Source organism: Impatiens glandulifera, chromosome 7 (assembly GCF_907164915.1).
Source record: "Impatiens glandulifera chromosome 7, dImpGla2.1, whole genome shotgun sequence".
NCBI classification, from domain to species: domain Eukaryota; kingdom Viridiplantae; phylum Streptophyta; class Magnoliopsida; order Ericales; family Balsaminaceae; genus Impatiens; species Impatiens glandulifera.
The window spans coordinates 44,406,601-44,423,972 of record NC_061868.1 but is presented as its reverse complement, the minus strand read 5'-3'; the positions used below and the strand labels follow the sequence as shown (position 1 = coordinate 44,423,972).

Sequence of the window (17,372 nt, the reverse complement as noted above, 5' to 3'; positions counted from 1 at the left end):
CAATCCAATGAAACATGTAAATATGATTTATCATATTCATATATGATGACGTTGCAAGCAGCAAAGGGGAACTAGCCAAGGAAACCACGGTGTCTAAGAGGAACGATAGCGCACACTATTTTCTCACATTGGAATCAATCAACCTCGGATATACAACAATTCAAATAATAACACAATGATAAAATCATAATAGACACAGGCTCTACTCTAAACTATTGTTGGGTCTTTGGGTCCAGCCCAATTAGACATTCAATTAAACAAATAAAATCTAAGAATATTGTTCATTCTATCACTTCTAAAGAGAGAAGACATTCTGCAAAGAAGAGAAGAAATTGAGGAAAAAGAAAAGAATGAGATAGTAGATCTCTTACATTTTCACCTTTAGATTTCAATTTCTTATTGTCTTATATAGACTAGCTTGAGTCTAAATGAAATTGGTTTTATCTGTTTATATACCTCAACTGTTAGGTTTAAAGTTGAGAAGAAAATTTGTATCTGTTTCTTGTTTATAGTGAAATTTGTTGGTTGGCTCGTAGTTTTTTACCCTCCAGATTGAGAGAGTTTTCCACGTAAATCTGGTGTTGTTTTGTTTTGTGTTTGATCTTCTGTTTTAGATTTGGATAACTTATACATTTACCCATCTCACGTTACTAGATTACAGTATAAAAATAATCTTCATTTCAAAATTCCCAACAATTATTTCTCATCGGTTGTGTTAAAAATTTTGAAAGAAGCACTAATACAAGAGATTGGTACGTACAAGACCATTAAATGTTCCAGATGATTTTTGCTATGAAATTAACGCTTATATTCCTATTATCACCTTCCATTTTGCTGATGGCTCTAATTTAGCTTTGTCAAAGATGAACATTTTTACTGCATAACGGAAATTTGTTGTGTCTGAATATAAAAGAAGACAGATGATATACCTATATTTGGAAACCGGTCACAAATGGACTTCTTGATTATATATAATATTCTTGGGAGAAAGGTCTATTTCAAACCAACTGATTGTTCAAAGCATATTATAACAACATATAATTGAAAGGACTCCAATATGATCTAATTATAAGACCAATTTTCTCTCTTTTATTTATTTACAGCTCTTGTAATAGAATAAAATAAAGTCTCAAAGTTGGTTAATGTTCCAAAGCAATCTAATATAAAATTTTAATAATATATTAAATAAAATAAAAATTCTTAAATTTAGAAAATTAGAATGATACCATCGTCTACACTTATTTTAATTTAAAACTTTGTTGGTGATAATAAAATCACGTTGTTTTAATAGGTTAGGCAAGTCATTCATGTGATTATATTTTATATAAAATAAGAGTTATCATATTTTGATAAACAAGTATTTGTTTAGTTAATTACCTTCTAGTTTCAAAATTTTATATCAAAATTTTATAATGAAGAGCACAAAATATTTTAATATCTCATTTTCTATATTGTTCATTTAGAACAAATATTTTTTTCATAAAAATGACTTGTTGTCCAAAAGACTATCACTAACTTTCAAATTAGTTATACTAAAATATTAGTTTGATAAGAAAACTTCGTAAAAATGAATTATTAAAGAAGATGATTTACAAAGTTCATGAGCATATATGTCTAAGATAATTAGAAAAAAATATCTGCAAACATTATTTAAAGAGATTTTTAACTAACTTTAAAATTATATGTTATTTGTTTTATTTATTTTTACCCACAAATTAGTTTAATCATATCTTACATCTACATATTATAGTATTTAATATATATTTAACTAACTTTAAAGTATTTATTTTTAAATTTAAATATTATAAATGATATTTATCCTTATAAGTAAAATAAAATTTTATTTATAGATATTAATTATTAATAAAATAACATAATTAAATATAAATTAAAGAAATGTCTCGTTTATAAAATTATAAGATTAAATTGATTTTTAATAATTAAATAAAAGAACTAATTTAAAATGAAACTATATTTTCTCATAAAGAATCTCCCGTACTTTTAATTATATTATATAAAAAAGACTAATTCTCAATATTTTTTCTTAACTATAATTGTATACAAAATTATTTTAAAATAATCTTAAATCACTCTATAATTCTTAAAATTAATAACAAACTTTATCAAACAAAAACTAAACAATAATAATAAATAAAAATATATCCTAATAAATATCATATGTGTTTTAATATTTAGGTGTGGATTCTCATATAAAATTTTAAGAACTATAAAAACTTCACTACTATATTTAACTAACTTAATATATTAGTTTTAAAAAATAAATAATAACTCTACAACAACACATTTAATATAACAAATCAATGTCACAAATATTATTGGTAAGTTTTACAAACACGTTTTAAATAAGTGATATTTAAACTATTAGTTAAAATTCATACATGTTATATATTTAATATATTAGTTAATTTAAGTTTTTTAAATTAAAATAAATTAATTAATAATCATATTTCATTAATAATAATTAAATATACATATATAAATAAATAATATCAACAATAATATATATATATATATTGAATAATGATTTTCTAACCCAATAAATACATTAAAAAGTAGTTACATTTGTTTGGACACCACTAATATATAATAGATAGTTTAATAGATTAGGGCATTTTTTTTAAGAAAAGAAGTTTGAAATTTAGGTAGTTAACACCCCCAACTAGTTTGTCCCGGTCATTTGTGGCTTTAAATATTCTCTTGATTTTTTTAATACCTGAAAAACAACAAATAAATCAATATTAATATTTATTTTATTTATCTTATTTATTTTCACAAATAAATTAACATTAAATATATATATATATATATATATATATATATTAGCCTATTTATTTATTTGTTTTAATAACACATATAAAATAAAATTTTAATAATAGATTAAAAATAATTTAAATTTCAATGTATTTATCAAAACAATATTTATTTTATTTGTAGCACTTTATTTTATTAATAATAGTTTGTATAAAATTTATTTTTGGATCTAATATATGATATTATTTAAAAATATTATATTATTATTAATTTAATTTAATTTACAAAAATTTAGTTTAAAATTAACAAAAAAAAAAAAAAAAATATTACTATAATCTTTAGAACAACAAATTTTACCATAACCTTAATTTTCTATCATTATAAATTTTAAGATATATTTATTGAATTAAAATTGTGGTGCATCCTATAAACATTACCAAAAAGAAACAATTAATAGACAGAAAAAGAAATTTTTATCATGAAAATCACTTATGAATGGAGGCCAGACATATACTATTTCTGCAATATCTTCCAACATGCAAGCCCAAAATGTGATTTGGCTAAGGAAAAAGATCAGGAAAATTTATAAATGAAACAGAGGTGTTTATAATCAAAGAGCAAAATGTGGCTAATAAACATGAAACAAAAGATAAAGAAAATTATTTACAAGAAGAAATCAATAAGATTAAGGAGGTGTAACCTCAAAATAATCATGTTGAAGAGATAGTTAAGGAATCGCAATCAAATCAAGTTGAAGTGGTTGCTGATGAAAATAGAGAGAACGATACTCAAACTGATCAAGAGCAAGAAGAGAATTCTACGGTTGATACAGAAAAATTCAAAATTGCTGAGGATTTCAAATCTGAAACTGAAAGAAATAAAAACAATGATCTAGAAATTCAAGTTTAGAACAATAATGTGAAGAGCTCGGAAGTCCTGAAAACAATTCATTTTTATCAAATCAAAACGTGTTCAAATAAAGAAAGAAATCAAAATGAGAATAGACAGTAATCATCAACCTCTTTAGTTCACCTCCCTATCATTGCAAAAGGAAGGACAAGGGAAGAGAAAGACAATCAATTTAAAATTCTGATTGGGATAATTATGATTTGATATAGTTTAATTATAATTTTTGTTTGTAATCTCTTTATATGTTTGATTGTTACTAATTAGGTTCTTTAAAGTTGTTTGATTGTCATATTTTAATCATAGTTAAAGTTTGTCTATCTTGGATTCTTTATCCTTTTATTTTTGAGATTTTAATAAAATAGTTTTAACCATTTTTCTAATAAAAAAAATAATTTTAACATTGGGTTGTCTTTACTAATGTTGAATTCTTAAAAAAAAAAATATTTTATTTTATAATGAGTGCATTTAATTTTTAGTTTTATTTATATAGTAACCATACTGGATTAATATATATTATTTTTTAAGTTAATATATTTTTTCAATATAAATCAATAACGGTAGATGTATGAATTTTTTTATACTTAATTTTTCCCATACTTTTATTAATTACTTATTTATTTTATTTTATATTATATATAATATATATTTTAAAAAATAATAAAAGTAAAATAAATATAGTGAAATGAAAATAAAGAAAAAAATTTGAAAAGCATATAGAAGAAATCCAAAGGATTTAGGAAATATTTAGATTAGTTTGAATTAAAATATAATATATAAAATAAAATGTTGACTTTTTTTTCTGAATAATTAAAGATGAAGATAAGTTTCATTTGCATCTAGGAGTAAACTTTGGATCCACCTCCAGCGGTAAACAAAAGTTCCATGTAATTGATTTCTTTTACCTGTCTTTCAGATTCGGATTAATAGAGTTCAAATAAATTAATTTGTAATAATAAATTCATTTTAGATCTTTAGATAATTCATATGTCAAAATAATGTTTTTTCATTTGTTATAAGATCGAATTTTGAATCCAACAATTAATATTTTTAATTTAATGAAATATATGACATTTAATAATTATTTTAAAATATATATCATGTTAAAGTATGTGAAAAAATATGTTTATTTGAAAAAACAAATCAGATAATTAAATTTATTTAAGGTCTAATTTCAAACTTTGAAAATTTTAAAATAGAGCACAAAACATATATTTTAAACTACCTTTCTATTTATTTTACAAAATATATTTAAAAAATATATAAGAGAATAAAAGAATAAATTTATAAATTCATTGTCAAAATTTGATTTAAGACTAAAACTTTTTAAATATAAAATAATAAAATTGCTAATAGTACAAACTCATTTCAATGTAAAATCTAATTTAAAATCAACAAAAATATTACTATAATATATAATATTTAAGATAACAAATTTTACACTAACCTTAATTTTCCATTCTCTATAAATTTTAAGATATATTTAAATAATTAGCATTGAGGTGCATCCTAAAAACTATGTCAAAAAGTAGTAGACAAAAAAGAAATCTATTTTCATGAAAATCACTTATGAGTGGAGAATAGACATATACTATTTCAGTAATATCTTCCAACATGCAAGCCCAAAATGTGATTTGGCTAAGGAAGAAGATCAAAAATTTTATAACAGTCAAAAAGTAAAGATGCAGGTAAATGAAACAGAAGTGCCTATAATCAAAGAGCAAAATGTGGTTAATGAACATGAAATAAAAGATAAAAAAAAATTATGTACAAGAATAAATCAATAAGATTAAGGAGGTGTAACCTCAAACTAATCATGTTGAAGAGATATTTAAGGAATCACAGTCAAATTGAAGTGGTTGCTGATGAAAATAGAGAGAATGATACTCAGACTGATCAAGAGCAAGAAGAGAATTCTACGGTTGATACAGAGAAAACCAAAATTGCCGAGGATTTGAAAGCTGAAACTGAAAAAAAAATAAAGACAATGATCTAGAAATTTAAGTTAAGAACAACAATGTGAAGAGTCCGGAAGTCCTAAAAATAATTCATTTTTATTAAATCAGAACGGGTTCATATAAAGAAAAAAATCAAAATGAGAATAGACAGTATTTATCAACCTTTTTAGTTCACTTCCCTTTCATTGTAAGAGGAAGGACAAGGAGAAGAGGAAGACAATCAATTGATACAATAAGTTGATATGAAAATAAAAATCCTTATTGGGATAATTAGGATTTGATATGTTTATAATCTTTGTTAGTAATTTCTTTGTATGTTTGATTGTTATTAATTAGGTTCTTTAAGGTTGTTTGATTGTTATCTTTTAATCATTTTTAGGGTTTGTCTAGCTTTGATTCTTTATCCTCTCACTTTTGAAATTTTAATAAAATGGTTTTAACATTGGTTTGTCTTTAATAATGTTGAATTCTTAAAAATAATATTTTATTTGATGATTGTATTTAATTTTTAATTTTATTTATATAGTAACTATACAGAATTAATATATATATATATATATATATATATATATATATTTTAAGTTAATATATTTTTGGGTATAAATCAAAACGATAAATATATTAATTTTTCTCTACTTACTTACATTAGTTAGTTATCTATTTTATATTATATATAATATATATTTAAAAAATTAATAAAAGTAAAATAAGTATAGTGAAATAAAAATAAAGAAAAAAAAATTGAAAAGCATAATAGAAGAAATCTGAAGGATTTAGGAAATATTTAGATTAGATTGAATTAAAATATAATATATAAAATAACATGTTGAGTTTTTTTCTAAATGAATTAAAGACGAATAGAGTTCAAATAAATTAATTTGTTTCACCGGACGAATAGAGTTCAAATAAATTAATTTGTTTCACCAGATGAATAGAGTTCAAATAAATTAATTTGTAATAGTAAATTTATTTTAGATCTTTAGATAATTCATATGTCTAACTAATGTTTTTTTTATTTATTATAAGATGATCGAATTTTGAATCAACAATTTATATTTTTAATTTAATGAAATATATGATACTTAATAATTATTTTGAAATATTTATCATGTTAAAGTATGTGAAAAAATATGTTTATTTGAAAAAACAAATCAGATAATTAAAATTATTTAAGGTCTATTTTCAAACTTTGAAAATTTTAAAATAGAGTACAAAAAAATATATTTTAAACTATCTTTCTATTTATTATACAAAAATATATTTAAAAAATATATAAAAGAATAAATTTATAAAATTAATTGTTAAAATTTGATTTAAGACTAAAACTTTTTAAATATAAAATAATAAAATTACTAATAGTACAAACTCATTTCAAAATAAAATCTAATTTAAAATTAACAAAAATATTACTGTAATATTTAGTACAACAAATTTTATCATAATCTTAATTTTCCATTGTTTATAAATTTTAAGATATATTTGTAATTCAATATCTCATCTCTACCATTTTAAGATGACAACCATTTCATTATATCATGCAACAATCATATTATTTTGTTTTATGTTCCAAATTTCACAATCTCATAATACAACCATTTCAAGATCGATAAGATTTTCTACCACTCTCATCTACCGAGATTCGTTAAAATCAACGTCCAACGGAACTGACGTTTTGACAAGAACCATGAGTCACTCTAGGTCCCGCTTGTCTTATTTGAAATCCATTCTAAAACTCCCAAACAACCACGCGGCGGAAACTACTGCCATAAGATCGACAATTACGGTGGTTCCTTCAGCTTACCTTATGGAGATTTACGTTGGCACACCACCTGTCAAGCAGATGATGGAATTGGATACCGGCTCTGACCTGTCATGGACTCAATGCCACCCATGTGTGAATTGTTTCGAGCAAAATCAACCCATATTTAATTCCGATCAGTCATCGTCGTATCAAGTATTGAGATCATGTTATTCAAGTGATTGTTTGAAATTAAGACGCCATATTGATTGTACTCGATCCAATGAAAAATGTAAATATCGTATATCTTATGGTAACGGTCTTAGAAGCAAAGGGGAACTAGCCAAGGAAACTTATACAGTTGGCGGCACTTCCATCGAAAACATACTTCACGGGTGCGGGCATGAAAACATAAGGGTATTTGATAAGCAGAGCAGCGGTGTGATTGGGCTTGGAGATTCGCCTCTCTCATTCTTTGGTCAGATTCGAAATTCCATTGGTGGAATGTTTTCATATTGTCTAGTACCTGAGTTTGGTTCAAACCCAAATGCAAGGAGCATGATTAGCTTCGGAAATAATGAGATCGTGTATGGTCGTGGAATGATGTCCACCACGTTGTTTAGGAGGCTCTACAATGCATACTATTTTCTCAAATTGGAATCAATCAGCGTAGGTCGATATAGAACAATTCAAATGATAACACAATCGATAACACAGCCTGGTAACATCTTAATTGACACAAGCGCTCTTCTAAGCTATTTGCCCTCGGTCGTGCTAGAAAATTTGAAAGAAGCACTAATACAAGAGATCGGTAAAAGACCATTAAATGTTTCGGATGGTTTTTGCTATGAAAGTAACACTTATATTCCTACTATCACCTTCCATTTTGCTGATGGCGCTGACTTAGCTTTGTCGAAGATGAACATTTTTATTTCAAACAGAAATATGTTGTGTCTAGCAATAGAAGAAGACGATGATGATCATTATCTACCCATATTTGGAAACCTGCCACAAATGAACTTCTTGATTATATACAATATTCCTGGGAGAAAGGTCTATTTCAAACCAACTGATTGTTCAAGGCATATTATAACAACTTAGAGTTGAAGGACTCTAATATGATCCAATAAGATCAATTTTCTATCTTTTTATTTATTTATGACTCTTATAATAGAATAAAGTAAAGTCTCAAAGTTGGTTAATGTTCCAACGTAATTTAATAATATATTAAATCATATTTTTTTTTCTTTAATTTTGAAAGTTATAATGACAACTATATTCTATAATTTCATTTTAATTTACTACTTCATGGAGAGTTTCTTAAGTCCATAATTTTAATTTCAGAGTTTTATAAGAATAATTAAAGACTTCAAATAATTAATATAAATAAAATAAATTATGACAAAATTAATAAAAAAAAGTTGTAAATTAAAATGAAATTGTAGAAGAAAAAAATCCACTTAAATATATGTACTTGTACAACTAGCTCATTTGGACGTTTAATATTGACTAGTCTATTCTTCATTTAGACGTTTAATATTGACTCATTTAGTCAATTCTGATAATCATGATTAATTTTTATTTTTTAATTTATATATTTATTAATTAAATATTAATGTATTTTCTTTCTTATCATTTTTTATTAATAAATGAAACATTTGTTTTTATTTTTTTTATAAATATTTTTTTTATTTTTTATATGAGTATTTATTATTGATTATTTTAATTTTATATATATAGACATTAATTATTAATTATTTTAATTTTATATTTTTTTATATTTTATATTTTTTTTTCTTATATTAACATTAATTATTTTAAAATTATTTAATTTCATTGATTATACTTTCAACAATAAAAATTCTTTAACATAAAAATAAATAAATTAATATTTATATAATAATAACAATTCATTCATTAAACACCAAAATAGTAATAATTCAATTCATTCATGTGATTAATATTAAATAAAACTCCAAATGGAAAGGAAATTTCATTTATTAGTTTAAACAACTGATGAATCTCAAAGGGAACTTAAACTAGGTTCTTCTATAGCATTAAAACTATTCTCATTTGAAGGTGTTGGAATTGGGTTTGTACCTTATGGCTGAAGAACATTAGTTAACTGCCCGAGGAGGATAAATATCCCACAATGCCACCATTGTGTCTTCTGAAGAAGAGGCCAATAATTTACTATCATTTGAAAATGCAACAGCATTGCACTGTGGAATAAGAGAAACAAAAGTACACCATTTAGATAAATTAAAATGTGAAAAGTACTGCGATTGACTGCTATGTAGATCGAAATGTTACATTGCCGTGATGATATTTTAGTATTGCCAGAGGATTTCCATTGTGATAATTGTATATCCTCAATCTGTGAATCGGAAAGGTGGAAATTAATCATAACTTGTAATGGAAATATGATCAATGGCCTGCAAGCTTACCTACCATTAATAACTTTATGCTTTGATTTAAACAACATGATCAAATCTGACAGTTTGGAAATTGTGTATAGAAAGTGTTTATTGCTTTAAGAAGCAGTTTTATAGAAAATTGCAGAATTCAAGGAAGAAGATGTGTTACTGACCTATGAATCTATGATCAACATGTTTAAATCTGACAGTTTGGAAATTGTGTATGGAAAGAAAGTGCTTATTGCTTTAAGAAGCAGTTTTATAGTAAATTGCAGAATTCAAGGAAGAAGATGTGTTACCAACCTATGGTCCCACCCAGCTGTTGCAGCAATTTTACCATCTGGACGAATTGAGGATCCAGCTATGCCGGGTCGATCCAAAGTGATCTCTTTCTTAACTACACAGGATCCCTATCGCAAATAATAAGCAATCTGAATATATATTTTTATAATTACTTCAGATACAGGATAAACAACCATTCCAAATTTAGTGGCTAGCAAGATCAGTTACTAATGAAAGAATAATTAATCTACAATACAATAGGATGGTTACAGATGTGAGGATGACCCCATTTGGACACACTTTTTTTGGGTTACATCCATTATCTGATTATATGATGAGATCGCGCTTGGAAACAGAATTTAATCGTCACATATTCAAAAATTTATGGCGGTTTCTCAGAAAGATAAAGTTTTTCAGAAATTTACTAATGCTTATTGGGCTGAGTCACAAAATCAATAGCAAAAGGAGTGGATTAGAACAAAACAACCTTATATTTCAAATTAATAAAACACAAGGAAGTGTAACAGTTTGGGTGGGTTACCATTGAAGAAGATAAACTGAAAAGCACTATTTTGTCATCTGCAGATGTAGAGATAGCTCCCTTGCACGATCCATCAATGCACAAACTCAGAACTGCATATCAATACATATTTTTTTTACCACTAGGGAGGCAGAATGCAGAACTATTTATTATTTACCAACTCTTTAGAGAATACTATCACGGACCTGGCTCTGAATGAAACTTAAGTGATGCTAAGGGAAGTTTTGGATTCCTCAAATCCCACCATGCCATTGTCCCGTCTTCATAACTAAGAAAAAGGAAAGTGAACTTGAATGATGTCAAGATAATTAGTTATTGACCTGTTTTGTTTTCAATATTTTTTCATGTTGATCATGATCTGGAAAAATATATATATATGTTTTCAAATATCACAATGATTCATAAAATCATAATAAAAAAATAATAATTGGATCATGACCCAGAAAAAAAAAATTCCATTTCAAATCAAGAAACAAAATGCACAATAATTTGGATCATCATCTTAAAAATATATATGTAAACCAAATTAAGTAACAAAGTCACAGTATTATCTAAATCATGATCCAGATAATAATTTGGATCATGATAATTAATGAAACTAGCACAGGAATAGACCTAACCCAGACAAGACGTTTAAGTATCCTTGTGACTCAGATGGAAAAAATGTTTGAACAGCCATGCACATCCCTGCAACAAAAAAACAATAAGCATCAACCAGACATTAAATAAAAACATGAAAACCAATGGAGACAACCATGACCTCCCCCTGTGTGAAACTCTAACTGTTAAGTGTGTGAGTACCAAAACCCTAGCAGCTCTAATACCATGTGAGTAAAGTTGTGAATTTGGAGAATACCCAACGCACTTTATTCACCAATAATGTTAAACATATATTGTTACATGAATCAAAATAGGGAAGACTATAAAATATCCTAATTTACATCATTCCTAATTTCTTTTATAATCATGATCACTATCATCCTTAATTTTCTGCTATATTCCTTAACCGAGATCATTGCTTCACATACTTGGAGAAAAGAAAGTTCCTTCATGATAGACAGTACAAAAGTGGATGTTAGATAGTTTTTAAGCAACCTACTGGTTAGATTTATCCACAAATGTAAAGAAGATACAATATGCTTGGTAATGGTACAGGGGGGTTAAAACCAGCAGCCAGCAGCTTCAAACACACTTGAGCAATTGTTACAGGTGCAAAATACTGACAGGTACAGTGTATCTTGCAGGGCAATGTTACATTCCAAAGATGCAATCTAAGGTTTTGGAGAAATGGTAGGTGAGAAGAGAAAGAATTAGTGTTTGAGAAGAGAGAGTGCAATTTCATTCTCTCAACAAATTAAAAGGTTAATGTGCTTTGATTTACTCTCTCAACAAATGAAGAGTACAATTGGAAAAAAAAATATCAAACCTCTTGCTTTTGTTGACTGACTTCCTGGTCCAGAAGAGCTGGTCTGAGGCAACTGGACCACCTTTTCTGCAGTATTGAGATCCCAAATCTCAACCTTTGTGTGTCACCCACATTACACATTTAAGCAAACAATACAGGATAGAGTAAAACATGCAAGGTAAAAACAAATAGATGACAACCTCGGAAGACTGCTCCCCAGCCATAGCTACGTAATTTGGACCTTGAGCTTCCTCTTGCCTTTGAGAGTCACAAGCCTTTTTCGTCAAGGAAATTTTGCAAAAGTGATAAGAGTTTGTCTTAATTGTAACTGAAGGATTCCTGTTGATAAAGAAAAATTATTGTCATAAGAGCTCCATATGCTGACTAATCAACAGTTATTAGTTATTACAAAGACATGCTTAACAGTTCAGGAAGAGTAATATACTCCCCTCTTTTCAATTAATTGGGAGTAGTTACTATCCAAGCGATCTTGTTAATACATTTTAAACACTACAATCTCTAAACTACTATTATCTACTTTTTTTATTTTCAATAAAATTGTGCCTAACGTCAGCCCAGTACCCATCAACATCATAAAAAACAATACTATTGGATATTTTCATCTAAAATATCACCCACTTCTTAAAACTCACCCCAAAATACTCAAACTCCCATAAAATGGAACAGAGGGAATAAATAGTTAGAAGCAACTGCTTCTATGTTCAAGAATGGCATCTATAAGTTCCAAAGCTATTTATAGTACATGGAAATTATCTAAATACATCTATATACATAACATCTTCAACATTTAAAACCAAGCTGGGAAGGAAACAAAAGGAAAATTATGGAATCCAAACATGTACATACAAGTGATGTTCTCAAGATAATTATGCTATAAAATTATGACATAATACCTGGACAAACATCCATCTCCAATATCCCAACATTTAACAGTTCCATCCCTACCTTGGCTGCAGAAATTGGACATAACAAAAGCAGTGCTAAGCCAAAATGGAACCACACATTTGGAATAAAACTAGAACGTTAGGTAACAACATAATGATGGATGCCAAAAGTAAAAGAACCTGATGACTTTGTTGCTTCCAAGCAAAGGAGTGGCCGCAACAGCAACAATCCCATGTGCTGCACTATGGATCCTGCATCCAAATGCAACCGGTTTACAATCTAAAAGAGCAAAACAACATTTTCTAGTGAAGACTTTGCATTTGAACTCATTAGTGATGACTTGTATTCACCAGGCTCTGTTTCTATCATAGCTGATACCACTTTCGAGTTGATTATAGTTATTCATGAAATTATAAGTTTTTTTATAGTTAATGGTCCAGAACTATATTGAGCCAAAACTTTGATGTGATTACCAAGATGACGATATTGTGCGGTGTTGGACCACATCCCATATACGCAATTCTCCATCTGTTGATCTGCATTACATCCATCTGAAGTTTGTTTAGACCTTCCTACTTGCACACTGAAAAATACAACTTAATGAAACAACAGCATGACAAGATGTGACATTACCCAGAAAATAAAATGTCTCTGCATGGGTGAAAGCAAACATCCATAACAGAAGCACGGTGGCCCCTCAGCACAGCCACTGGATCTGGCGGGCGTCTCTTAATCATGTTGCTAGTATTCCTGTCAAGCCATCATGTAGAAAGTCACACAGGCATGAATAGGCAATCCAAATATCAAGTTAGCTGTTAGTAATTTCCTGGAAATCCCACATTGCACTGAAGATTTATTACCCAAAATGAAGATAAAAAAGAATTAACGAGTTGAATTATCTAAATTCTGTACTGTTTTTGTTTAGTTGGAACAAGTACATGGTTAAGCATATCCCTACAGGACTAATATTCCAGATGTCAAGGGGTCCATAATCATTTCAGAGAGACCTTATGATATAAACATAAGCATGTTAATGGAGAAATACAGTTGAATAAAGGATTGCAACTACAAAACATACTTGAACTTTCAATATCCGATGTACATAAATCAGACAAGAACAGGAGAGAGGGAGAGAGAAAGGATAGAGCACAAAGAGAAGAGGGATTTCTTTTGCTGCCGCATCGAGGCTCCAAAACTGAGGCTGCCACTTAGGAAGGTAGAGAAGAAAACATCTTCTCTGTTTTTAAATTAGAGGTTGCTGCCTCATACACAGGTGGGGCTTGTTTGAGGAAGCGACCCTAAACCCGAAAGCACAAACTGTTCCAAAGAAGAAAATTGACGACAGCACAAAAAAGCTAGGGTTTCATCAATTTTGCATTGCTTCTCATCAAATGTTTATTCTCCTCAGAATCATCCTTCACTTTGAAAATAAAGGGTTCATTTTAGGTTGGTGCTTTTAAGTCTTTAATTTCAGCCTAACATTAATCCTTGTTTAAGACACTTCTCGTCTTTGCAACCGATTCATTAGTATAGCTAAAGCATTTCACTTAGGGCTCAGAATCATGTCTTATTCAATGCTCTACACACGGTGGTAGAGTGGTCCTTACTTGGGGTTATTAGGTTCATTCTGGAGAAGGCAATAAGCACTGTTAACGAGTAAAAGGGCTCACTTAGATTGTTACGGGTGAACGTAAGTTCTCAAACAAACACAACTTCATGCAGTTGGCTACCTAAGCGTAGTGATGGAGAACATAAACCAGAGGATTGAAGAATGAATCGATAGAACGTAAAGAGATAAATCCATACTAGGTAAGGGCGCTTGAAGCCAGACGTATGGCGATCGAAATCAGCACCGCCGAGCTTGGCTAAAGATGCTTGTGCAGTCAAATGCAATACCGTGCGCGAGCCCTGAGACGGAAAGTCTGAATTCGCGCGACTATTATTTTTTATTTTATTTATATATATTAATATCATTTAAATCTTTTAATTAAAAATAATTATATTACTTCAAAATTATTAAAAAACCATTATTTACCCATTCTTTTTTACTGACTTATTATTTGTTTTTTTCATAGGTTATTTCTTTTTGTTTTTTCTTTAGTTTTTATTAAATAAATTTAGTAAAAAATAATTACATTTTTTCATCGAATGTAAATTAGTAAATTAACTTCTTTTTTTTAATATAAATTAACAAATTCTCATTGAAATTGTTAACTACAATGTTTTTTTCCAAACAAAAATAACAATTTAAATGAACTCTTTAAAAAATTAGATTTTAAATACTGATGACAAAATAAGATCTTAAAAAATATCAAATAAAAAAAACTAGTAAGTCACATTTTAAAAATAAAATTATATTAATTAATATTAAAATTAAATAAAACTATTTTAAGAACACTTTCACCAATTAATTATGTTTTACATTATGAGTGAATAAATAATTAATTTATTTTTAATAAAATAAATCATTTTTGACAGCTAACTTGTCATAAACCTACATTCATTATCTGCAATTTTTTTAATATGATAATATATATGAACTTTAATAATATATTCCTTTAAACTAATAACTTGTAAAATGTTTAAACTAATGGATCAAAGGTCCTTAATGTTGTAAAAAATTAATTAATTTAGTAATTTATCTCAATTTAACTTGTTTATTTCACAAAAATCAATAAGAAAGTAAAAATTTAAGTCTAGAGTCTAACAACCTTAAATTTTAAGTGCCTCCAAAATGTTTAGTTTAATATATTTAACCTTCATCCTTAAATGCAAATTGTGATCTCATAATTTTTTACAAACATATCAAATAATGTGATAATTAGTGAGTTACAATATAAAATAACAAATTAAAAGGTAAAGTAATGAGACTTTGTAAATAAATAAATACGTAATAATTTGGAGGGAAATTTAATTACAATAAAGGAAACAAAAAAACATAAACGAACTTTTAAAAAAATAATTTAAGCATCGATCAAAATAACCTAAAAATTATATATTTGAAGATTAATTACATGGTGTAAGGAATTGAAATCCAAAACATCCCACTTTTATTTGTTGTCGATTACACGGCGAAAACATCAATCAAACTTAGATATTAAGTTGGTGAATAAATAAATACGTAATCAATTTTGAGAGAAATTCATTAAAATAAAGGAAACGAAGGAATATAAACGAACTTTTGAAAAATAATTTAATCATTCATAAAACAACCTAAAAGAAACACTAAATAAAAACATTTGAACATCTATTACATATAGCATACTTGAATAGAGCATAAAAAGTTCGGAACGGAGAATCCAAAACACCCCACTTCTCTTTGGTGTCGATTTCACAATGAAAGTATCGACCAAACTTAAACACGACTTCGTGAATAAATAAATACGTAACCGTTTTGGAGGGACATTTCATTACAATAAAGGAAACAACAAAAACATGAACGAACTTTTGAAAAAATTATTTAATCATTCATCAAAACCAACCTAAAAACACAAAATGAAACATTTGAACATCAATTACATATCGTAAAAATTTCCAAACAAAAGAACTCAAAACGTCTAACTTCTTTTTTGGTGTCGATTTGGCAATGAAAACATCGACCGAACTTACACAATATTTTGTGAATAAATAAATACCTAACGAGTTTGGAGGGAAATTTCATTACAATAAAGGAAACAACAAAACATAACGAACTTTTGAAAAAAATGATTTAATCATCCATCCAAACAAATCTCGAACAAAAACGAACACAATTGAATTACATATAAAAGAAATCCAAAGGGGAACCCAATCATCTCACATCTCTCTTTTCTCGATTCCACGACACATCAACCAAACTTAAACTCGACGACGAAGGTGTGCCATTTTCATAGACGTAATCAATGTGCAATTGATGGAAATAAATGGATAACCGAAACTATAATTGTAGATGCAATCAAAATAAATCGATAATTCGAAAAACTTATATCATCATGATTCTTACTTTAAAAAAACGAGTTATTTTGTTTGTAAATTGGACGATAAAAAACTGACTAAAAAACCCAATATCTCACCGTTCCAATCGTCTCGCATCATTTCATTATCTATTTTCAAAGACTATATATCATGTCTCGGTCGCGTGATGTTTCTCTCTTAACAAAAAGATTAGTTCCTTGTTTTCGTATCATAAAATAAAAAAAAAAAGATTAAATCTCCAAAATTTAGTACGACGAGTTTAACTTCTCGTTTATTCTCTCAAAACGGTTACTATTGAGCCAAAAATCTCGAATATGAATCATCCAAAATCTCCATATACATATAGATCTCATATAACATACTTGTAGTAAATAACTAATTATTATCTTAACAAGAGTTATTTATTGTTATTTAAGGATTAGTTTAACCTATAAAATTATAAAAAATCAATTTATATATTAAAATAGTGTAAAATAAATCTAAGGAAAACTCA

The 17,372-nt window shown here is 27.3% G+C and overlaps 2 protein-coding genes across 3 annotated transcripts; one reads left to right on the top strand and one right to left on the bottom strand.

Annotated features, from left to right (window-relative positions):
* The first annotated feature begins 7,320 nt into the window (after window positions 1-7,320).
* LOC124910023 (aspartic proteinase CDR1-like) lies at window positions 7,321-8,475 on the top strand. The gene has a single exon (XM_047450647.1). The coding sequence runs from the start codon at window positions 7,321-7,323 to the stop codon at window positions 8,473-8,475; it is 1,155 nt and encodes a 384-aa protein (XP_047306603.1).
* Window positions 8,476-9,310: 835 nt separating this feature from the next.
* On the bottom strand, window positions 9,311-14,855 carry LOC124945113 (protein DECREASED SIZE EXCLUSION LIMIT 1). 2 transcript variants are annotated; one of them, XM_047485490.1, is made up of 13 exons: window positions 14,732-14,855; window positions 13,559-13,675; window positions 13,399-13,461; window positions 13,105-13,176; window positions 12,934-12,990; window positions 12,220-12,358; window positions 12,041-12,134; window positions 11,235-11,301; window positions 10,800-10,882; window positions 10,615-10,706; window positions 10,095-10,201; window positions 9,688-9,751; window positions 9,311-9,596 (listed from the first exon to the last, which is right to left on the bottom strand). In XM_047485490.1, exons 2-13 carry the CDS (start codon window positions 13,660-13,662, stop codon window positions 9,492-9,494), a joined length of 1,047 nt encoding a protein of 348 aa, XP_047341446.1. In that variant the 5' UTR covers window positions 13,663-13,675; window positions 14,732-14,855; the 3' UTR covers window positions 9,311-9,491. The 2 variants fall into 2 exon arrangements, with proteins under 2 accessions (XP_047341446.1, XP_047341445.1); XM_047485489.1 differs by lacking the exon at window positions 14,732-14,855 and adding an exon at window positions 14,004-14,312.
* Window positions 14,856-17,372: the final 2,517 nt, after the last annotated feature.

What these genes read in the sequence shown, in the direction of transcription:
- LOC124910023 (XM_047450647.1), top strand. Translation starts at nt 7,321, where the DNA reads ATGAGTCACTCTAGGTCCCGCTTGTCTTATTTGAAATCCATTCTAAAA.
- LOC124945113 (XM_047485490.1), bottom strand. Translation starts at nt 13,662, where the DNA reads ATGATTAAGAGACGCCCGCCAGATCCAGTGGCTGTGCTGAGGGGCCAC. An exon ending in AGAGACATTTTATTTTCTGG is followed by an intron (nt 13,462 to 13,558) that starts GTAATGTCACAT and finishes GATGTAATGCAG; the next exon opens with ATCAACAGATGGAGAATTGC. An exon ending in TAAAATATCATCACGGCAAT is followed by an intron (nt 9,597 to 9,687) that starts GTAACATTTCGA and finishes CTTATTCCACAG; the next exon opens with TGCAATGCTGTTGCATTTTC.